This window comes from Apodemus sylvaticus, chromosome 23 (genome assembly GCF_947179515.1).
Source record: "Apodemus sylvaticus chromosome 23, mApoSyl1.1, whole genome shotgun sequence".
Lineage (NCBI taxonomy): Eukaryota > Metazoa > Chordata > Mammalia > Rodentia > Muridae > Apodemus > Apodemus sylvaticus.
The window spans coordinates 52617689-52642393 of record NC_067494.1 but is presented as its reverse complement, the minus strand read 5'-3'; the positions used below and the strand labels follow the sequence as shown (position 1 = coordinate 52642393).

The window sequence follows — 24705 nt, the reverse complement described above, 5'->3', positions numbered from 1 at the left end:
GTCTCCAGTACTTCTAGCTTTAGCTCGACAATACCAGACTTCCTTTCACAGTCCCCTGCCCAGCATAATTCTACAGCCAAACTCTATGTTTGTAGATATATTTACAGTTTGAGTCTTATTTCTTGGAGGATGTGACTGGGAAGAAGAACCAGGTCTAACTTCTACAAATGGCATCCTATGTATAACAATGAAAACCAAAACTTACACTCTAAAAATGCCAGGATACTAAGTTGGGAAATGTTAGGTTAACAGGATAAGAAGCCTGGTCTGTTGAAAAAATAGAATGAAAGAAAAAACAATAACACACCAAACCCAAAACTACCCAGAATAACAGAGACAAGTAGCTAGGAAACAAGTTTTCTATCTTTGAAGAAGGAACCTGAAGAGGAATTGTATTGAAGGTGCTTTTTAAAATAAGTCCCTAGCAAATTTAAAATCAAAACAAAGAAATTGGGGCTTTTTCTCAGGGCAGACCAAAGCAGTGGCTGATAGGGGCAAACTGTACTCCCACATACATACAAGCTAAAAGTAGCCAGTGCAGAGGCAGTTGGCAAAACCTATGGAGACTTCCTGGAATCCATAGAAAAAGCAAAAGTCCTAACAGTTTCTCCCAGGCTTAGCACAGCAGGACAACTCAACCTTGAACTATGGGAATTAGTGTTCTTTGCTCATAGCATTCAGAGATGCAGCTGTAGGTGGACTACTACAGCAGAATTAGATGAAAGGCCTGAAAGTCTTCCCCTGTGAACAAGAGATGAGGTTGTGGCCAAGTATACCACAGCATTTGAGCTAAAACAGAACAGACACAAGAGTTAGAAACAGAAAGTCACATGTTGGAGTGAGCACAATGTCCCCAATGGAGGAGCTAGAGAAAGGACTGAAGGAGCAGCAGGAGCTTACAGCCCCATAGGAGGAATAACAATATGAACCAACCAGTAACCCCCGAGCTCCCTCAAACTAAACTACCAACCAAAGAGTACACATGGAGCGACCCATGGCTCCAGCTGCATATGTAGCAGATGTACCTTGTTGGACATCAAAGGTAGGAGAGGCCCTTGGTCCTGAGAAGGCTCAACATCCCAGTATAGGAGAATGCTAGAACAGGGAAGCTGGAGTGGATGGGTTGTTGAGCAGGGGCAAGAGAGGATGGGATAGGGTATTTGCATACAGGAAACCAGGAAAGGGGATAACATTTGAAATGTAAATAAAGAAAATATCTAATGAAAAAAAGGAAGCTCCTTGTGAATTCTAGACCAGCCTGGTCTACAAAATAAAGTCCAGGTGAGATCATCTGCTGATTGATAGTGCTGCTTACAAATGATGGAATGAAAATAAAAATGAGACTTTTTTTCTTTAAAAGTACTATGTATGTAAGATCAAAAACTCAGGAGACAGCAGGTGCTGGGTAGGATGTGGAAAATGAGGAACATTCCTCCACTACTAGTGGGATTGCAAGCTGGTACAATGACTCTGGTAATCAGTCTGGCGGTTCCTCAGAAATTAATACCCCTGGACGACCCTGTTATACAACTCCTGGGCATTTACCCAGAGGATTCTCCAGCATGTAATAAGAACACATGCTCTATTATGTTCAAAGCAGCCATATTTATAATAGCCAGAAGGTAGAAAGAACTCACATGTTCCCTCAACAGAGGAATGGATACAGAAAATGTGGTATATTTACACAATGGAATACTACTCCACTATTAAAAACAATGAATTCATGAAATTATTAGACAAATGGGTGGAACTGAAAAATATCATCCTGAGTGAGGGAACCCAATCAAAAAAGAACACACATTGTATGCATTCACTGATAAGTGGATATCAGCCCAGAAGTTTGGAATACCCAAGACACAATTCACATATAAAATGATGCCCTAGAAGGAAGAAAAATTATGGATACTCTGGTCCTTCTTAGAAGGGAGAACAAAATACCTACAGAAGGAGATACTGAGACAAAGTGTGGAGCAGAGTCTGAGGGAAAGACCATCCAGAGACTATCCCACCTAGGGATCCATCCCATATAGTTACAAAACCCAGACACTATTATTAATGCTCACAAGTGCTTGTTGACTAGAGTTGGATATAGCTGTCACCTGGGTGTCTCTGCTACTGCATGACAAATACGGAGGGGGGCACTCTCATCCAGCCATTGAACTGACCACAGGGTCCCCAATGGAAGAGCTACAGAAAGGAGCCAAGGAGCTGAAGAAGCTTACAGCCCCAGAGGAGGAACAACAATATGAGCCACCCAGTACTCCCAGAGCTCCCATGGACAAACCCATCAACCAAAGAGTACACGTGGAGTTACCCATGGCTCCAGACTCATAGGCAGCAGAGGATGGCTTTGTTAGACATCAAAGAAAGGAGAGTCCCTTGGTCCTGGAAAAGCTTGATGCCACAGTGTAGGGGAATACCAGGGCAGGGAAAGAGGAGAGGGTTGATTGGGGAACAGGGGGAGAGGGAGGTGGCTTATGGGATTTTCAAGGGCCAGGAAAGGGAAAATCACTTGAAATGTAAATAAAGTCCTGAGCAAGGTAACCCAATCACAAAGAACACACATGGTATGAATTCATTAATAAGCAGATGTTAGCACAAAAGCTCAAAATAAACAAGTTACAATTCATCCAGCACAGAAAGCTCAAGAAGAAGGAGGACTTAAGGGAGTGTGCTTTGGTTCCTCTGAGAAAGGGAACAAAATATTTACAGGAGCAATAAGGGAGAAAATGTATGGAGCAAAGACTGAAGTAAAGGCCACCAAGAGACTGCCCTACCTGGGGATTTATCCTATAAACATCAACAAACCCTGACACTATGACAAGAAGTGTATACCAAAAGGAGCATGCCCTGGTTGTCTCCAAAGAGGCCTTACCAGAGCCTTACAAATACAGAGGCAGAAGCTAGCAACCAGCTATTGGACTGGGCGTGTGGTCCCCAGTGGAGGAGCTGGAGGATGGTCCAGAGGAGCTGAAGGGGTTTACAGCCCCACTGGAAGAACAATGATTTTGGCCACCCAGACAGACACCCCAAGAGTCCCAGGGACTGAACCATCAACCAAGGGGCACACATAGTTCCAGCTAAAAATGTGGAACAGGAAGGCCTTGTTGGGCATCAGTGGAAGGAGTGGTCCTTGGTCGGGTAAAGGCTCAACAGAGGCTCCAACAAAGGGAAATCAAGGCGGGGGAGAGGTGGGAGTGTGTTGGATGGAGGGACATATACATGGAGGCAGAAGGTAGGAGGAGGGGTTGTGGGGAGGGGGCATATCAGGAAAGGTTTTAGCATTGGCAATGTAAATGAAGAGGACATTCAATTAAAAAAAGATTCAAATTGGGAAAAAAAGAAATGTAAATAAAGAATATATCTAATAAAAAAGAAAAATAATAAATGGAAATACTCCTAGTAATTTAAAAGATAAATACATATCAATCTAACATTTATATGAAGAGAAAGGGAAATAGAGGTATGTTTATTTATATAAGGTTTGTTTATAATTTCAATTTGTAAGATGATGCTTTTTATGTTGCCAAAAAGCCTTTTGACCTAGGAAAGATATATTCTGAGAGGCAATGTAAAGATCTGGAGTTAGAGTGATTGCAAAGTTGTTAGTCTTTATCTTTTCATGATAAGAAATTATCCAAATAAGGAATTCAGATATCATTGAACAAGACAATTAAGAATAAAACTGTAAAGTTTATTAACTATATTTCACATTAATAATGATCTTGGTAATGGAGAATGAAAAAGCCTTTGTCGCAGGAGGTAAATAACTCAAGTAACATACATATCATAGAGACAATACAATATTGTTTTAGATTTAAAGGAATAAGGGATTAAGGCAAATTTGGTTTAAATGTGGTCATAATAGTATGCAACGTAATGCACTGTGTTCTAGTTTTAAATGGCATGGATGGGAGACATGGTACCCTTAATGAGTCAGATCTGATTTGAGCAGCCAGTACCCTTAGACATTGTATTTCCACAGGAGAGCTGACAATGTCTCAGCCTAGCATCAGACACATAAGCCAGGCAGAAACTTCTAATCAGGTACAATGGGGAATTGCTCAGAAACTAAGATGAAAATGAAGTTAAATAGAGGCCAATATGGGGAAGACCTTTAAATAAATACTAAAAAGGAAGGATAGATTAATCCATATGAACTGCAATCTCCAAAGTAGCAAGAAATATATATATATACATAATAGATATCAAATAAACTGAGTCTTTTGATCCTAATGCTTGAAAGACAAAGAAAAAGACATACAAGTTTCTTATTTGTTTCTTATTTGTAGGCCAGCTCTGGCTACATCAAAAAGCCCTGTCGCACTAAATAACTTTACTATAGAGAATTAGAATCTTTAGAATTCAGTCTCATTTGGATTCATCAATATTACTATAGGTATGCATTTAATGGTAATGATGATGTTGTAAATTCTTTTTGAGAATAGTGAAAATGGAACAGATTTAGAAAAGGGGCTGCTAGATTGTTTCAGTCTATATTTATGGGGACCTCAGACTAAGGGACAAAAGGTATGTTATCTTGGGACACAGGCTTTGTGTTTTTGTCAACAGAAGAAAAGAAAGTTTTCTAATTCCTCCAAAGCAAGAAAGATTAGATTTGATAGAGAGAGACCCTCTGAAGACCTTGGCTACATACATGAATAAAGAAACCTAGAAGACCAAATAAGATAGGTAACATGATTGGTTGATGATTCTACATGGGAACAGCCCTAATACTCGTTGAGAGACATGAAAATGTCTCTAGACAGAATTCCCCTTATACATAGCTAAAGAATTGTGTTGGTTACACAGTCTTCATCATGACAACCTCCCATGTGGCATGAATGTAAGTTTTGAGGTTTTACGATCATACCAGCTCATAAAGAAAGAAAGTTGTTTTTAACTGTCCAAACAATGAGCATAAAGTCATCTTTAATTGATCTGTGATACACCCAGTAGCCAGCATGGAGGAGGCAGTCTGCACAGGTAAGACTGACCCTGCAGATCTGAGGATCCTGTCTGGAGGCCTCCGGAAGGAGGCTTCCATTCTCCACCTCAGATTAGGAACATCCACTGCCACAGCACTCCATCTCCAAGTGACGCAGGAAGACATATATCCACCCACCACTCAGTGCAGAGGAGGCAGCCTACACAACCTGCATCTAGAGTTGATCAGGGACACAGAGCTACATGTCCAATTACAACTACAAGAGAGTGGGTCTTGGCCACAATCTTTGCTCCTGTGATTGTGTAATAGATTGGTAGGGAGGGATCACCAGAATAGAGGATCATTTGGGACACACTCCACCAGGATTCCACCTGCACCCAGGAACTCAGCAGCACCACAGCAATTTGTGCCAGGGAAAAGCAGGTTACTCAGGGTTGCTGAGATAGGCCTGCAGTCACACAGGAGGAGCAAGCACCAGCCAATGACAGCAAGACCAACTAACACCAGAGATAACCAGATGGCAAAGGCCAACATAGGAACATTGCTAACAGAAATCAAGGCAATATGGCACTTTCTGAACCCAATTCTCCCACAATCACAAGTCCTGGATTCCCCAACACACCAGGAAAGCAAGACTTGGATTTAAAACACAGGACATGATGCTGATGGAGGGCTTCATGGAGGGCTTTAAGATGGACATAAATACCTACCTTAAAGAAATACAGGTGAACACAAGTAAATGGGGAGAAGCCCTTGAAGAACTAAGGGAAAGCACAACAAAACAGGTGAAGGAATTAAACAAAGCCATCCAGGATCTAAAGAAGGAGGTAGAAACAAGAATGAAATCATAAAGGGAGACAACTTGGGACATAGAGAACCTAGGAAAGAAGTCAGGAGTCATGGATCCAAGCATCAACAACACAATACAAGAGATAGAAGAGAGAATATCAGATGCGGATAATATCATAGAAAGCATTGATAGAACAGTCAAAGAAAATGAAAAATGCAAAAAGCTCCTGACCCAAAATATCCAGGAAATCCAGGACAAAATGAAAAGACCAAACCTAAGGATTATAGGCATAGAAGACAGTGAAGATTTCCATCTTAAAGGGACAGTAAATGTCTTCAACAAAATTATAGCAGAAAACTTCCCTAACCTAAAGAAAGAGATGCCCATGAATCTAAAAGAAGCATACATAACTTCAAATAGATTTGACCAGGAAAGAAATTCCTCCTGTCACATAATAATTCAAACACCAAATGTACTAAACAAAAAAGAATATTAAAAACAGTAAGGGATAAAGGTCAAGTAACATAAAGGTGGAACTATCCGAATTACACTGGATTTCTCACCAGAGACTATGAAATCCAGAAGAACCTGAAAAGATGTCATGCAAACCCTAAAGGAACACAAATGCCAAACCAGACTGCTATACCCAGCAAATCTCTCAATTACCATAGATGGAGAAACCAAGATATTTCATGGCTAAAACAAACTTAGACAGTATCTTTCTATAAATCCAGCCCTTCAAGTGATAATGAAAGGAAAACACCAACAAAAGAAGGGAAACTACACATAAGAAAAAGCAAGAAAGTAATCTTCTTTCAACAAACCAAAAGAAGATAACCACAAAAACATAAATATTACATCAAAAATAGCAGGAAGCAACAATCACTATTCCTTAATATCTCTTAACCTCAATGGACTCGATTCCCCAATAAAAAGACATAAACTAATAGACTGGGTTCATAAACAAGACCCAACATTCTGCTGCATAGAGGAAATGCATCTCAGTGTCAAAGACAAATACTACCTCAGAGTAAAAGGCTAGAAAACAGTTTTCTAAGCAAATGGTCTCAGGAAACAAGCCAGAGTAGCCATTCTAATATCATATAAAATTGACTTTCAACCAAAAGTCATCAAAAGGGACACAGAAGGACACTTCTTACTGGTCAAAAGAAAAATCCACCAAGAAGAACTCTCAATTCTGAACATTTATGGCCCAAATACAAGGGCACCTACATTGGTAAAAGAAACCTTACTAAAACTTAAAGCACACATCGCGCCCCATGCAATAATTATGGATGACCTAAACACCCCACTCTCTTCAATGGACAGATCAGGGAAATAAAAACTAAACAGAGACACAGTGAAACTAACAGAAGTTTTGGAGCCAATGAATTTAATAGATATTTATAGAACATTTCATCCTAAATCAAAAAAAAAATATACATTCTTCTCAGCACCTCATGGTGCATTCTCCAAAACTGACCATATAACTGGTCACAAAACAGACCTCAACAGATAAAAGAAGATCAAACTAATTCCATGCTTCCCATCAGATCACTATGGAATAAGGGTGGTCTTCAATAGCAATAAAAACAACAGAAAGCCCACATACACATGAAAGCTGAACAATGCTCTACTCAATGATACCTTGGTCAAGGAAGAAATAAGGAAAGAAATCAAAACCTTTTTATAATTTAATGAAAATGAAGGCACAATATACCCAAATTTATGGGACACAATGAAAGCAGTGCTAAGAGAAAAACTCATAGCTCTGAGTGCTTCCAAAAAAGAAGCTGCAGATAGCATACATTAGCAGCTTAACAGCATACCTGAAAGCTTTAGAACAAAAAGAAGCTAATACACCCAAGAAGAATAGAAGGCAGGAAATCATCAAACTCAGGGCTGAAATCAACCAAGTTGAAACAAAAAGAACTATACAAAGAATCAACAAAACCAGGAGTTGATATTATGAGAAAATCACCAAGCTAGGTAAACCAGACGGTACAGAGACAGTATACATATTAAGAAAGCCAGGAATGAAAATGGAGAAATAACAACAGAAACTGAGGAAATTCAAAAAAAATTATCAGATGCTATTACAAAAGCCTATTCTCAACACAACTAAAAAATCTGGATGAAATGGACAATTTCCTAGACAGATACCAATGTTCAAAATTTAATCAGGATCAGATAAACCATATAAATGGTCCCATAACCCCTAAAGAAATAGAAGTGGTCAATGGCAGTCTCCCAACCAAAGAAAAGCACAGGACCAGATGGTTTTAGTGCAGAATTTTGTCAGACCTTCAAAGGAGACCTAATACCAAAACTCTTCAAACTATTCCACAAAATAAAAACAGATGGAACATTACCCAACTTGTTCTATAAAGCCACAACTTTGCTGATACCAAAACCACACAAAAATCCAACAAAAAAGAGAACTTTAGACAAGTTTCCATTATGAATATCGATGGAAAAATACTCAAAATTCTTGTCAACCGAATCCAAAAAAAAAAAAAAAAAAAAAAAAAAAAAAAATCAAAATGATCGTTTGCCATGACCAAGTCGGCTTCATCCCAGGGATGCAGGGATGGCTCAATATACAGAAATCCATCAATGTAATCCACTTCATAAACAAACTCAAAGAAAAACATGATCATTTCATTAGATGCTGAAAAAGCACTTTACAAAATTCAGCATCCTTTCATGTTAAAGGTCTTAGCAAGAACAGCAATTCAAGGCCCATACCTAGACATACTAAAAGCAATTATACAGCAAACCAGTAGCCAATATCAAACTAAATGGAGAGAAACTTGAAACAATCCCACTAAAATCAGAGACTAGACAAGGCTGCTGTCTCTCTCCATATTTATTCAATATAGTACTTGAGGTTCTCGCTAGAGCAATTAGACAACATAAGGAGGCCAAAGGGTAACAATTTGGAAAGGAAGAAGTCAAATTATCACAATTTGCAGATGATATGATAGTATACATGAGCAACCCAAAAAACTCCTCTAGAGAACTCCTACAGCTGATAAACAACTTCAGCAAAGTGGCTGGTCACAAAGTCAACTCAAGCAAATCAGTAGCCTTCCTATACTCAAAGAATGCACAGGCTAAGAAAGAAATAATGGAAATGACACCCTTCCCAATAGCCACAAACAATATAAAGTATCTTGGTGTGACTCTAACCAAACAAGTGAAAGATCTGTATGACAGGAACTTCAAGTCTTTTAAGAAAGAAATCCAAGAAGATCTCAGAAGATGGAAAAAGCTTCCATGCTCTTGGATTGGCAGGACTAATATACTTAAAATGGCCATCCTCCAAAAAGCAATATACAGATTCAATACAATCCCTATCAAAATAACAACTCAATCGTTCATAGAGTTAGAAAGAGCAATTCTCAAATTCATCTGGAATAACAAAAGGCCCAGGATAGCTAAAACTATCCTCAACAGTAAAAGAACTTCTGGGGAAATCTGTATCCCCGACCTCAGCAGTACTGCAGAGGTATTAAAAACTGCTATAGTATTAAAAACTGCTATACAAAGAACTCAAGAAGTTAGACCCCAGGGAACCAAATAACCCTATTAAGAAATGGGGCACAAATCTAAACAAAGAAGAAGAAAGAAGAGAAGGAGGAGGAGGAGAAGAAGAGGAAGAGGAAGGGGAAGAAGAAGAGGAAGAAGAGGAGGAAGAAGAGGAGGAAGAAGAGGAAGAAGAGGAGGAGGAGAGGAAGAGGAGGAAGAAGAAGAGGAGGAGGGGAGGAAGAGGAAGAGGAGGAAGAAGAAGAGGAGGAAGAAGAGAAGAAGAGGAGGAAGAAGAGGAAGAGGAAGAAGAGGAGGAGGAGAGGAAGAGGAGGAAGAGGAAGAGGAGGGGGAGAGGAAGAGAAAGAGGAGGAGGAGGAAGAAGAAAAAGAAGAAGAAGAAGAAGAAGAAGAAGAAGAAGAAGAAGAAGAAGAAGAAGAAGAAGAAGAAGAAGAAGAAGAAGAAGAAGAAGAAGAAGAAAAGAGGAAGAAGAAGGAGGAGGAGAAGGACAGGGAGAGGGGGAGGGGGAGGAGGAGGAGGCGGAGGAAGAGGAGGAGGAGGAGGAGAAGGAAAAGGAGAAGGAGGAGGAGGAAGAGGACGAGGAGGAGGAGGAAGAGGAGGAGGAGGAGGAGAAGGAGAAGGAGGAGGAGGAGGAGGAGAAGGAGAAGGAGAAGGAGAAGAAGGAGAAAGAGAAGAAGAAGAAGGGTTTATTTATTATAATTTTATTATATATTAATTTATATATTAATTTATATATTAATTTATATAATTATATATTAATTTATATATATTAATATAATTATAATTATTATTATAATTTATTATAAATAAATTATATCGAATAAAAAAAATTTAAAAAAAAAAAGAAGAAGAAGAAGGATGAGCTGGAAATGAGAGGATACATATAGGAATACTAGAGGGAATTGAGAGTAAGTATATACTAAATATTTCATGTGCAATTGTTTAAGATTTAATAAAACTGCTTATTTACACAAAAAACACTAAAATAATGTATTTTCTTTTTTCTTTTTTTTGCTTGTGTTTTTTTTATTATTCGATATAATTTATTTACATTTCAAATGATTTCCCCTTTTCTAGCCCCCCCCCCGCCCCCCCCCGCCACTGGTGCTGGTTCAACTGGAGGTCAGCATGCAGAAGAATGCGAATTGATCCATCCTTGTCTCCTTGTACTAAGCTCAAATCAAATGGATCAAGGACCTTCACATAAAGCCAGACACTCTGAACCTAATAGAAAAGAAACTGGGGAAGACCCTTGAGGATATCGGTACAGGGGGAAAGTTCCTGAACAGAACACCAATAGTTTATGCTCTAAGATCAAGAATTGACAAATAGGACCTCATAAAATTACAAAGTTTCTGTAAGGCAAAGGACACCATCAAAAGGGCAAATCAGCAACCAACAAATTGGGAAAAGATCTTCACCAACCCTACATCAGATAGAGGGCTAATATCCAATATATATAAAGAACTCAAGAAGTTAGACTCCAGAAAACCAAATAACCCCATCAAAAAATGGAGTACAGAGTTAAACAAAGAATTTTCACCTGAAGAACTTCGGATGGCGCAGAAACCTCTTAAAAAATGCTCAACTTCATTAGTCATTAGGATAATGCAGATCAAAACAACCCTGAGATTTCACCTTACACCAGTCAGAATGGCGAAGATTAAAAATTCAGGAGACAGCAGGTGTTGGCGAGGATGTGGAGAAAGAGGAACACTCCTCCACTGCTGGTGGGGTTGCAAATTGGTACAGCCACTCTGGAAATCAGTCTGGTGGTTCCTCTGAAAACTGGGCACCTCACCTCCAGAAGATCCTGCTATACCACTCCTGGGCATATACCCAGAGGATTCCCCAGCATTTAATAAGAATACATGTTCCACTATGTTCATAGCAGCCCTATTTATAATTACCAGAAGCTGAAAAGAACCCAGGTATCCCTCAAAAGAAGAGTGGATGCAAAAAAAATGTGGTATATGTATACAATGGAGTACTATTCAACCATTAGAAACAATGAACTCATGAAATTCTTAGGCAAATGGATGGAGCTGGAGAATGTCATACTAAGTGAGGGATATGCCCAGGAGTGGTATAGCAGGATCTGATCTTCTTAAGGGTCTTTCCCAGTTTCTTTTCTATTAGCTTCAGAGTGTCTGGCTTTATGTGGAGGTCCTTGATGCATTTGGAGTTGAGCTTAGTACAAGGAGACAAGAATGGATCAAATTCTTAGGCAAATGGATGGAGCTGGAGAACATCATACTAAGTGAGGTAACCCAGACTCAAAAGATGAATCATGGTATGCACTCACTAATAAGTGGGTGTTAACCTAGAAAACTGGAATACCCAAAACATAATCCACACATCAAATGAGGTACAAGAACGGAGGAGTGGCCCCTTGTTCTGGAAAGACTCAGTGAAGCAGTATAGGGCAAAACCAGAACAGGGAAGTGGGAAGGGTTGGATGGGAAAACAGGGGGAGGGAAGGGGGCTTATGGGACTTTCGGTGAGTGGGGTTCTAAAAAAGGGGAAATCATTTGCAATGTAAATAAAAATTTATCGGGGGGGGGGGAAAGAAACAATGAATTCCTGAAATTTTTAGGCAAATGGATGGAGCTGGAGAACATCATACTAAGTGATGTAACCCAGACTCAAAAAATGAATCATGGTATGCATTCACTAATAAGTGGATATTAATCTAGAAAACTGGAATACCAAAAACATAATCCACACACCAAATGAGGTACAAGAAGAATGGAGGAGTGGCCCCTTGTTCTGGAAAGACTCAGTGAAGCAGTATAGAGCCAAACCAGAACAGGGAAGTGGGAAGGTTTGGGTGGGAAAACAGGGGAAGGGAAGGGAGCTGATGGGACTTTCGGGGATTGGGGGGCTAGAAAAGGGGAAATCATTTGAAATGTAAATAAAAAATATATCGAATAAAAAAAGAATAAAAAATAAAAAAATAAAAAAGGAAAGTTGGAGAGCAATGATTATCAATAAAAAACACATCATTAGTATACTGTGTACACAATTTTACATTATTTTACATGTGTCAAATTAATTGATATAAGAACATTGTATAGGTACTTTAAATAAGTATGGAAATATATATGTCCAAAATCCTTTTAGGTGTATGAGAAACTTGGTTTGTATCAGCCCACTTACATGGAATTCCCAGATTCTCTTAACCCTCAACATATTCCAATATCCTTATTTCTCTGTCTCAATTCACAAAGTTAATTCCCTTCACTGATCCATAATTATCCTCATTTAATTTTCCCCTCAGTCTAGAATTCTGCCTTCATCTGCACATATATTTTTATTCAAATAGTGTATTCAACTTGACATCTGAGTGACATACTAGAATGAGGGCTACTGCTAGACGCAAAAAGCCATCCAAACATCTCTGCCTACATAAAATTACTATTTGTGCAATTCCAAACTCTTAGTAAAGCTCAGACCATAAGATGATTATATGGTTATATTACTTACTGGAGAATGTCCCTAGGCTTGTCTGGCATTGCACACATCTTGGGATTGTAAATATTGAAGAAGTCTTCATTTATCCTATAACTTTGTTGGTTGCAGTGTATTGTCAACCTATTTGTTTTATATGTGGTATCTCATTGGTAGACCACTTTTCTATCATATAAAGAAATATTAATGCAAAAATAATAAATACTTTTTGATAATACTGCCTACTTACCTTTCTTCTTTGTCTTATTCAAATCAAGGACCTTTCCAGTGATGAGTTAATATAGAAGCAAAATCTAAGCATCCTAAGTATTATGATGAATTATTGAATCTCAGAAAGATATGGGAGCTTTGGGCAGCAGTTAGGCAGAAGGCACCCTTCTTCGGACTCTAGCTCACTAATTCTCTATTATCTTCAATATTTCATCATTGAGATGTTTAGTGGGCAGAGATCATATCTTAAAACATTAGATTTTATTCTATTCACTAATTCTGAATAATGAATTCTCAACAAAATCCTTATAGGAAAGGACTATAGCTTTCTCCGGTTTCTACTTCATGTTAATACTGGGTTATGTGACAGTTTTTGAATACTGTTGACTTATTTTGTGGGGTATAGTTACATATGGAAAAATCCTAAAAGAATATGTCTGTGTTTGTGATTTTTGGCATTGTTGGAGTGATTCATGTAGTGATTTTAATCATGTTTAATACCTCAAGTCCAGTTAATTTGTAACCTGTTGTGCAAAAAGTAAATAGTTAATAAGTATAGATTCTTATTTCCGTTTCCCTTATTGATAATCATTAGCTATCCCTGAATTCTTGAGTAACTTCTCTTTGTTCAATATTCTACCTTTAAAATGAGACAGCTGTGGGACCTGAAAATTAATATAATATGATTAATATAATATAATATAATATAGTGTGTGTGAGAGAGAGAACAATCAAAGATAAAAATGGAGTCTGATTATTCACAGAGGCTTCTTACTCTATTTTTCACATATTGAACCTCAATGTTCGCAGCAAGTTACCTTCATGTTGGACTTCAGTGATCATGAAATCTTAAGGGATCCTCCTAGTATTTTTGTCTCTTTTGAGACACACATAACTTATCAGATATTATCTTTAGAGAATTAAAATAGATACAAAGTCTCAGAAGAGTTATTGGCTCCCAAAGAAAGTGCTGCCACTGCCATTACAGATGAGATAAAAACTACAATTCTGAGAGAGATGAAATCACATGTTCTAATTCTTTATCTGTGGGTCGCTTTCATCCCCTCTCTCACAGGTCTGTCATTCCAGGAGCTTCCTATGGAGCTAAAGATACTGCTGAAAAAAAGGAAAGAAGTATGTTATTTGTAGTGCTTCTGGGTAGCAGAAAAAGATGGTAGTTTTGTAATTGCTCAAGTCTAAAGAATGGATGCTGGGGTGAAAGCACATAGAGACGGAATTCTGCTAATTTAGGTGAAAACTTTATTAGTTATAAGTAGATTTACTTAAATGAAGAGAGTCAAATACCTGTTGCTAATTCCTGACTTTCTAAATATGGTAGGATAAAATCTTTTCTGATGCTGACTTTTAGTAAATCATACCAGATCCATATTTACCTTGCATCAAAGGTGCTTAGAGATCATAATAATTTTGTCATTTATGTGGCTAATACTGTTTTTTACATGAATTATACTTTTTAGTATAACAATCATAGACACTTGGGTAAAGCCTTCAGCTCTCTCTTCAAAGAACAAAATCAAATAATAGCTGTCTAGCTCTGGGAAACTTTTTGTAATTTTACTAGCTTCTTTAGTGAAATCATATTTGTATGCAAATTTACCTGAATGACTATGACAAGACCTCAGAATCAGTGATGTGGTAAATGAAGACTTCTCTCCACCCTGAACTTGGGTATGTTGAAGAAAAGGTAACATTTTCATGGTCAGTTCATGCAGGATATATATGTCTGCTGAAATTTTCCTTAGTTTAGTGAAACTCTGATATAGCTTCACCCAGAAACAGGATGAGTTTTCTAGTTTTTATAACTGATATTTTTGTTACCTGTGGCTTCTGGAATGACAAGAAAAATATAAACCTATGATTACATCTACAGCTTATATTTTCTCTTTTAAAAATTTGTGAAATGCATTAATTTCAGATTCTTTTTAAGAATGCTTTCCACTTAAAGAACTTTTAGAAATTTTATTACTAAAAGTTTGACTAAATATATGGATTTATAAATAGAAGCCTTTAATTTCAAATTGGTAATAGGTAACATTTTATTAATTTAGGAATATGTATTTGTTCAGGTACATTGTGAGTTGAAGTGCATTCTCCATTGATTTTTCTTGTACATTTAAGGGATAATCTCAGTTGGTATTTTATGTTGACATGATATTCTGACATTTCTAGGAGAAAAAAAGCCTCAAAATACAATTTCTCTTTGTCATGATCTTATATATTTTTCTTCACCTTTTCAAAAATGATATGACCTGAATATGCTTTCATTGAAACGTAATTGTATCAATAAGAACTGTGCTTCAAACTCTACCATTCAATTTGAAGTGGTTTTCTCTATCAAATATGAAATCCTGAAAATGTACCTACTGGTACCTACTGGTACCTAGAATTGTAAATACTGTGGCTGCACTTATTTACTTAAAAATATATAGGCACATATATTTATATAAGACTATAAAATTTATAAATGTAAACTATGTTTTTATTTTGACATATATACATATATATAAACATTTAAATACATGCATATATTTATGTATATTATATATCTAAATAATTTTATATTGCAAATACAATATATAGCATATTGTATATGGATATAAATTGTACATGGAATATATAGTATTTTTACATGTATTTGACCAATATGTCAAATGCACATGTATATTTATCATATATATGAGATATCATATGTGTATATATTCATATATCATGTATTTTATATATCACATATCAAGTGGATCATACATATTATATAAAAATATATATTAAATTTATATATACACATTATATATACGTATTTGGATATATTGTTGGAAAGGAAGGCTATAAATATAAGGAAGGCTATAAATATAAGAGTGAGCAAGAAGTGGTATATGAAAAATTTAGGAGGGAGAAGTAGGAGAGGAAGCAATATTTGTATGATATAATTAAAAATACACAACAGCACCCTGGGTTTTTTTTTTATGTGATTTTTATGACTGAACATATGTTCGCTTACCTGTAGCAAAACAAGTTATCAACCAAACTTTCTGCTTACCCCAGTGATATCAATGTTTGCTACACTCTAATTTCATATATTGCTTTTCATGTTTCATAGCCGATTATATGTTTTATAAAAGATTCATGAAAAAAATACTGTTCTAGTCTTCATTTGAGATATACTATGACTGTTTTTGTTTTTGTGAAACCATAAAGTATTTGTTGTAAAATAAATATTGGATCTGCCTTATCTTTTCAAATCAAAATTAGACATATACAATTTTTATTAATTTAGCTATAAGAATACTATATTTGGATGATGCCAGTAATATAAGATGCAGTGAAAACAAATTGAATATCACTTAAATATTTCAACATGTAACTGACAAAGCATCATTGAGCATAAAATTATGTACCTGTTCAAGCAGTCAGGTCAGGTTCTCAGTTTTAAAGTCACCAAACAGCATCTAATTACCATTTTAATATAGGCAATTATATACAATTTGTCTCTCAGTCTTTATACAAATCATGTGAAATGGACTCAGATATGTAGTGATTATTACTACCTCACTTTGTATTTTCCAATTCAATTAAGGTTGTATCTTAACAAAGTAGCACCATGAGTAAATACTCTGAGAATTTTTAATGTTGATGTTATCGGTGTCTGAACCACATTGTCTGTTCCTACTTATCCAGGGGCTCTGAAGAAAAATGGCATTTGCTACAATATAGCAGAATGACTTGGGGAATCTGAAATGGTATTCATCCAAACGATTCAGTATAAAGATGAAATCATAGGTATTTTCTAGGGGGTTAAAACCCTTATGCTTATTTTTAAAATACTAATTGCAATCTACTGTCATATCTCTGATTTCAGGTGTCTCCAATCTCATGGCAGCTCTTCTATTGCTGTGTTCTCCACTAGATATTATTGGTAACTCGATACTCACAGATTGGCCATGGCAGATTATTCCAAAGGAACTTCCTGAACATGTGTCCAAGCACTTCACCAAGCCATGTATCAGGATGGTAGACTTTAAGAAGCTTCCAGGTATTCTATGCTTACAAATTTTTCTGTAATTTTTTTCTTTATATTTTTCAAGTATTTTTCATGATTTAATTATCTGAAAGAACACAGAAACCAAATAAACTACAGTAAGGCTTCATGACACTGTTTTAAGGAACACGAAAATGAACTTACAACATGCATGACATTGATATCTGTAAGTCTTTGTCAGTAAGTGTTCCTGATCTGGCCCTGTGGGTCCTTGCTATTCTATCTACAGATGTACTTCTACCTATGTTTTATGCCTCACCTCTACCTAACCCTTCTACCAATACACATTGTTTTTAGAGACATGAGATATAAATGTTTCACTGGAATTCACAAATGAGACTCATCTTAGTGTTGAGAACATACGTGAAGGAATAGAATATGATCTGTAGTAGCAACTACAGGAATCCATGAGCTGCGGTATTGGCATTTTATTTTATTTTATTAAACTTTCTTTTTTATTGGATATTTTATTCATTTACATTCCTTTTTTATTAAATATATTCTTTATTTACATTTCAAATGATTTCCCCTTTCCTGGATCTCCCTTCCCCAAAAGTCCCATAAGCCCTCTTTCCTCCCCATGTTCCCCAATCAAACGCCTCCTGCTTCCCTGTCCTGGTATTCCCCTATACTGCTGCATCTAGCCTTTCCAGAACCAGGGGCCTCTCCTTCCTTCTTCTTGGGCATCATTTGATATGTGAATTGTGTCTGGATATTCCGAGCTTTTAGGATAAAATCCACTTATCAGTGAGTGCATACCATGTGTGTTCTTTTGTGATTGGATTAGCTCACTTAGGATGAAATTTTACAGTTCTACCCATTTGCCTAAGAATTTCATGAATTCATTGTTTTTAATAACTGAGTAGTATTCCATAGTGTAAATATACCACATTTTTCTGTATCCATTCCTCTGTTGAGGGACATCTGGGTTCTTTCCAGCTTCTGGCTATTATAAATAGGGCTGCTATGAACATAGTGGAGCATGTACTCTTATTACATGCTGGGGAGTCTTCTGGGTATATGCCCAGGAGTGGTATAATTGGGTCCTCTGGTAGTTTCATGCCCAGATTTCTGAGGAACCGCCAGACTTATTTCCAGAGTGGTTGTATTGGTATTTTAGAAATATCTTGTTGAGATCTAACTATTATTTAGACTGAGATACTGCCTGAACTCCTTCACCTCAAAATATATAAATTAAATTAGGACATTGATAATGCTATTTGTTACAATTCACTGTGTTTTGATGAGCTGGTGAGGGCACATGGGGGAATAGGTTCCTATGTATCTTTACCCTTAAGACGTTTGATCAATGTAGAACTATGATGTGTTTTTCAATAACACAATAAAAAACACTCACATTTTCCTGGGTAGACTTTTGGTGCATTTTACTTTTATGAATAGTTTGATCTTCTGACCATAATATTTCACAGAACCTGATTATGTATCAGCAGGGGTGGTCAATGTAAGGAGGTTTTTCATTATAAATTACATCTGGTTTATACACGGTCCTTTATCTTTGAAGATACCATTAGGAGAATGAGTTTTGGAAGACATGTTTATATCTATTCTTGATAAATATTTCTGACATGGAAACACTATCAAGGGTTCATGATATTATCTACATCTGCAATAAGAGCTGGTATCTCCTATGATGTTTTCTTTTCTTTTTTTTTTAATTTTGATTAGATATTTTCTTTATTTACATTTCAAATGTTGTCCCCTTTCCTGGTTTTCCCTCTGAGGACTCCCTCTCCCATCCTCCCCTGCTCCTGCTCACCAACCCACCCACTCCTGCTTCCCTGTCCTGGCATTCCCATACACTGGGGAATCAAGCCTTCAGAGAACAAAGGGCCTCTCTTCCCATTGACATCTGACAATGCCATCCTCTGCTAAATATGCTGCTGGAGACATGGGTCCCTCCATGTATACTCTTTGGTTGGTGGTTTAGTCCCTGAGAGCTCTGGGGATTCTGAGTGGTTCATATTGTTGCTCCTCCTATGAGGCTGCAAACCCCTCCTGTTCCTTTGGTCCTTTCTCTAGCTCCTCCACTAGGGAACCTGTGCTCAATCCAATGGTTAGCTGTGAGCATTCAGCCTGATCCTATGGAATTTTCATTGCATTTATGCAAAAGTACAATTACACTAAATAGTATATCTGCTGAGAACATTAGACATTCTTTGTTTACTCTTCATTTAATGTTTTGATTGCCTTTTTATTACACAAAGTTAGTTTAAACCACGAACTTTAACTGAATTTTCAGTTGGTATAAAGTTTGCCAAACAGAATTGCTGCTGTTGTCTTCCACAGTCTGACTCCAAATAAGAAAGGATGCATATGCCATTATGTATGAATTTTTTGAGAAAATTTGATGATCACTATTTTTCATCAAAACATGTTTGAAATTCTAGTATGTACCTATAGTTATCATCCTCTACCCCTAGTAGTGAATATATTTTATAAGAGTACATATCCGCAGGAATTTCCTTCTGGTTGAAAATGGTGATTAAATCTATTTTTCTACTATGACATGTAAAGAGAAGTTCAATATGAATGGTAGAATTCAATAATTATTCACTCTGAGTTTCCTAGCCATTTTTCTCTCAGTGGGAAGAAATGCCCCTATTTTTAATGATAACTATTTTAATAATTAACAAAGCTCTCTCTATAAGATGTTTGTTTATAAGATTCAAAAATTTTAATCAAAGTTATTAATGATGAAAACATTTGTTTTGAAACAGAGTCTTGATATGATGCACACCATGGCTTTAAAATTTTGAGCTCGTATGATTCTTTCTCATTGTCCCCACATGGAAATCTTCAATATATTCTTTGATCCACACATGGAATTGTTGCTATAATAAAATTGAAAAACTACTAAATGACAGAATGGAGTACAGGAACATGACTATAGGAATGGTGTTATTAGTTCAGAGTGTACTTGGACTTTGGGGAAACTTCTCCATTCTTTTCAACTACTTAATACTTTACTGCAAGGAATGCACATTACAGGTAGTAGACATGATTCTTACACATGTGTTCACATCTAACTCCTTGATCATTCTCTCCAAAGGACTTGCCCAGATAATGGGAGCCTTTGGCTGGAACCAATTCTTCAATGATGTTGGATGCAATCATATTTTATATGTTCATAGACTTGGCAGGAGCATGTCCATCAGCGCCACTTGTCTCTTGAGTTTCTTCCAGGCAGTCACTATCAGCCCAAGAAACTCCTTCTGGAAAGAAATCAAAACAAAAACTACCAAGTTTATGGGACTGATACTTTCCCTCTGCTGGATCCTCTTCCTGCTAGCAAATATGTTTTTCCCAGTGTATGCATCTACCAAAAGGAACAGCAAAAACAAGACACAAAAGAGAGGTCTTGAATTCTGCCTCTCTCTAGGTCATGACAAAATAGTAAGTTCCGTGTACACAGCATTTTGGGTGTTCCCTGAAGTCTTATTTTCTGTGCTCATCATATGTTCCAGCACTTTTATGATTGTCACACGTTATGGACATAAAAAGAAGGTTCAATGGATCCTCAGCTCACATGCTTCCCAAAGATCATCCCCTGAAAACAGAGCCACACAAATGATCCTGACACTGGTTTGCACCTTTCTAGCTTTTTATACTCTCTCTTCCATTTTACAAGGTTGTATTGCTCTTTCACATAACCCCAGTTGGTGGGTAATGAATATCACATCCATCATTTCTTTGTGTTTTCCTACTTTAGGTCCATTTGTGATGAGTCACCATTCCACTTTTTGCAGATTCTGCTTTACCTAGTTAAGGAATATAAAAATATGATGGAATAATATATGGGGAAATTAATTTGATGTTATTATAATTTCACTTCAGAAGTTTTTATATTTTTTCCTCCTAGCCTACAGTCATCAATTATCTACAAAGTTATCTATGATAAGTTTAGACTCCATTTCATTCAGTCGACCCATGTGGAGGGTTCCTTTAGATATATTTGCTCAATTGTTACAGGTGTAAGGTTTTTCATTTTTTTAACCACTGTTCATGAATGACTTATTTTTCTCTAGTAGATACCATAGTACCATTCAGAGAAATGAATACTAACAACTACACATGAGACTTTCAGGTCATTTACTTAACACACTGGATACTTTACTTAACACATTGATTTCTTCATGTGTTATCACTTATGTATACTGGTACATAATAACTTCATAGACTGACTTAATGGAAAAATACATAATACCTAAGCAAGTCCAATTCAGACACTTGAACACTGGGGTACTGAGAGTCACGGATTTCAGATAGTACCTGAAATACAAGTAGTATTTGATAGTAGCTACAGAAATAGATGATTTATTTTTTCTGTAACTATATGAGTAGCTATTAGTCTGAACACACTAATGTCAGACACTAAAAATAAGAGCTTTTAAGCAACAAACAGAAAACTTGATGGATTTTAAAATGAAATAACTTGAATGAGGGGGCAAATCTGAGTAGAATCTGGCTGACTCTGATAAAGGTATATGTGTGAAATTCTCAATAAATTTACAAAAAATAATCATTGCAGAAGTCACTTGTATTAAAGGTAAACTTTAATAGCTATCTGAGTTTTCAATTGTTGCTGACAGGAGTATAATAGCAGTAAATATAGTGAGGAAGAACTATAAAGATGAGTATAAAGTACTGTAATCTATAAAAGTAGTAAATGTAGTGACCATGGGCAAAAAGCAGATAATTTCTCAACACAATATTTGCAGCACATAAATAGAAGTAGAAACAGGTTCCAGGCTCACATTTCTCTCTAGAAATTTTGATGGATATTTGAACATGTTCAATACTGTCCCTTTGTTAGTATCCACACTGGAAGCAAAGTGAGGGGAATGAAAGCGGATTGGTACTAAAAAGCCTCACAATCTATGCTGAGTAAATACATACTGTGAAGAGACCCCTGCACTGAAATACACAGTATACTAACAGATCATAGTTAGAAAAAAAGTATCCAAATAACTAAGCCTATAGAATGCATTTTTCACAAAAAAATGCACAACTCCTTTTTCTAGTTCTTCATAGGCTCTTGAACTGCATGTAAATAATGCTTTATTTACAACATTAGAAGTCTCAATATAGTTCAAAAATCCAATATCTAAATTTTCTTCTGAGGTACAATGCATTTTTTAATTGTGATCTGAGTTAACATCCAAATCCATTTAAATGCTTTCATTACAGTACAGTAAGGAATATATATATTCTATTCCTAGCACAAAATGCTAACCTGCTAAGGAAATACTGGATCAAAGCAATACAGAAACTAAGTAGGGATACCACCAAAGACATCTCCATAGTTATTCTCTGGGACTTTCTGTTCAAGTGCTTAGATCCCTACACAAATCTATTATTTGAACATAACATTCCTTTTTTCTCTGAAATTAGGTCTAATCCCTGTATGTGATTCAGATTTCTCAGTATCTAAACAATCTGACATGTCAAAGATCCTGTATCTCCACTGAAATCTATCTTACACTTCCATAGCTATATGTAATGACTTTTTATATCTCTCCATTGTCACGTACACTTCATATCCCCAGGAGCTCTTTAAAATTCTATGGTAAGACTCAGTGTCCCACTTGCTCTCCATCTGAAAACCTTCCAAAGGGAATACTACATGTGATGTAAGACCAAATAAGACATCCAGCTTCAGATGTACATGTGGCACAGATCAAACATATGGTACTATTGTCAGCAATTAGTGCTTTGAAGTCCCAAGGGTAGGGCCACATTAACCAGGACACAGCAGGTACACAGACAAGTCAGCCAATGTACACATTATTCACGTTTCAGAATCCTTTACACAGAGGGCAGCATAAAGATTTCCCACAATTTCTAGTTCTCACCAGAGGCTGTTTAACTAGAAATAGTTTATCTTGATCCAAGGTGATCCAAACGTCCTTAAATACTGAGGAATCTGTCTACAGTTCACCTCTTAGGTGCGGTGCTTCTTATAATAAAAAAACAAAATACCACCCTAAGTGAGGTAACCCAATCACAAAAGAACACACATGGTATGCACTCACTGATAAGTGGATATTAACCCAGAAGCTCTGAATACCCAAGACACAATTCACATATCAAATGATGCCCAAAAAGAAGGAAGGAGAGGTTCCCTGATCCTGGAAAGGCTAGATGCAGCACTGTAGGGGAGTACCAGGACAGGGAAGCAGGAGGGGGTTGATTGGGAAACATGGGGAAGGAAGGGGGCTTATGGGAATTTTTGGGGAGAGGGGAAACCAGGAAAGGGGAAGTCGTTTGAAATGTAAATAAAGAATATATCTAAGAAAAAGTAAAGCATATATCTAATAAAAAACAAAGTTAATTTCTTATGAGAAAAGGAATATAAAGGCCACTTCCTCAGATTTGCAGCTTACTTGGGCAAACACCAGTATTATTCTTCTTAGCCAGAAATCAAATATTAGTCTGCTAAAAAGAAAATACATTTTCTTTTCCAAATGTATTTCTTCAAGATTAATCATGAAGTCTTCTAGTTAACCTAAATGCTTTTATATTAAATATGCACCCTTGGCTTATCTACTGTTTAAAGAAGTCAATTGATTTCTTTTGTGAAGGATAGATATTTGCATGTATATTAATTGATTAATAGGGCTCTGTTCAGAGTTTGTGTAATTGCCATGGTGATTTTTATAACTTGTAAGCAAATTAAAATGATAGGAATGGTATTTGGTACAAATCATTAATTCAGACAATTTGATAGTTATTCCAGAATTTCTGAATGACTATATTTGGCCCAATATGATAATAGTGGAGAGTGCTGGAATCAGATAATTTATTATCGACTGAATTTTCTGTAGAAGAATTATGAGAAAATTAATAGAAGGAGGGAGTAGAATAAGACACAGAAAGCAAAATTCTCACACAGCAGACCTAAGTGGCTCAGTGTACCTTTAGTTGTAAAGAAAATACAAGTGAAGTTATTTCAAACACTGTCTCTTTAGAAACAATTACAAGAATTGCTTGATAAGTATTTATAAATAGCTATAGAAAAATTACCTGAAAAGTTATAGGCTGCCACAGTAAGTAGTGTCCTTGCCATTGCAGATATAATAAAAGCTGCAGTTCATGAAGGAGATAGCATCATAGACACTGACTTTTATCTCATAGGTGAGAAGCTTTTCTCTCCCTAATGTTGGATTTCAGGCATTTCAGGATATCTTGAAGTGCACACTGAGCTGAAATACTGGTACAGAGAATGAGTCAGGTGAGCAGTTTATATTTGGTGTGAGAAGCAATCCTTCTCAGAAGGGCAGTCTGGGATAAGGATTTTACCTGTAAAATTGATTCAGAAGTCAGAAACACATGCAGTGCGAACTTGGATTCAGATTCTGTTTTCTTTTTTCTTTCAGATTTTGTTGTTTCCCTACAATTTTGATTCATTATTATGTGCTTTTTAAATTTTTAATTAGTTTAGTTATTTATATTCCAGTTTTTACTCCCATGATGTCTCAGTCTCTGGGATCTTCCTGGCGACTAGGTTAGTTGAAATTTCTGTTCTTCCTATGAACTCCCTCTCCACTTCAGCTTCTTTAATCCTCCCCCTTTATAAACCATAGGGGTCCCCAAATTCAATCCACTGGTTGGGTGTAAGTGTCTGTGTTTGCCTCAGTCAGCTGCTGGTATGGCCTCTGA

General features: G+C 36.6%; 2 protein-coding genes across 2 annotated transcripts in view; one reads left to right on the top strand and one right to left on the bottom strand.

Moving 5' to 3' along the window:
• Positions 1–24705, bottom strand: part of LOC127673567 (formyl peptide receptor 2-like) — a 476281-nt gene that overhangs the window by 262000 nt on the left and 189576 nt on the right. The gene's annotated exons all lie outside the window — the stretch shown is intronic.
• LOC127673571 (vomeronasal type-1 receptor 4-like) lies at positions 19912–20808 on the top strand. Its single transcript, XM_052169255.1, has one exon. It carries the CDS (start codon positions 19912–19914, stop codon positions 20806–20808), a length of 897 nt encoding a protein of 298 aa, XP_052025215.1.

Excerpts from the sequence above, each read along its gene's own strand:
- LOC127673571 (XM_052169255.1), top strand. The coding sequence starts at position 19,912 with ATGGAGTACAGGAACATGACTATAGGAATGGTGTTATTAGTTCAGAGT.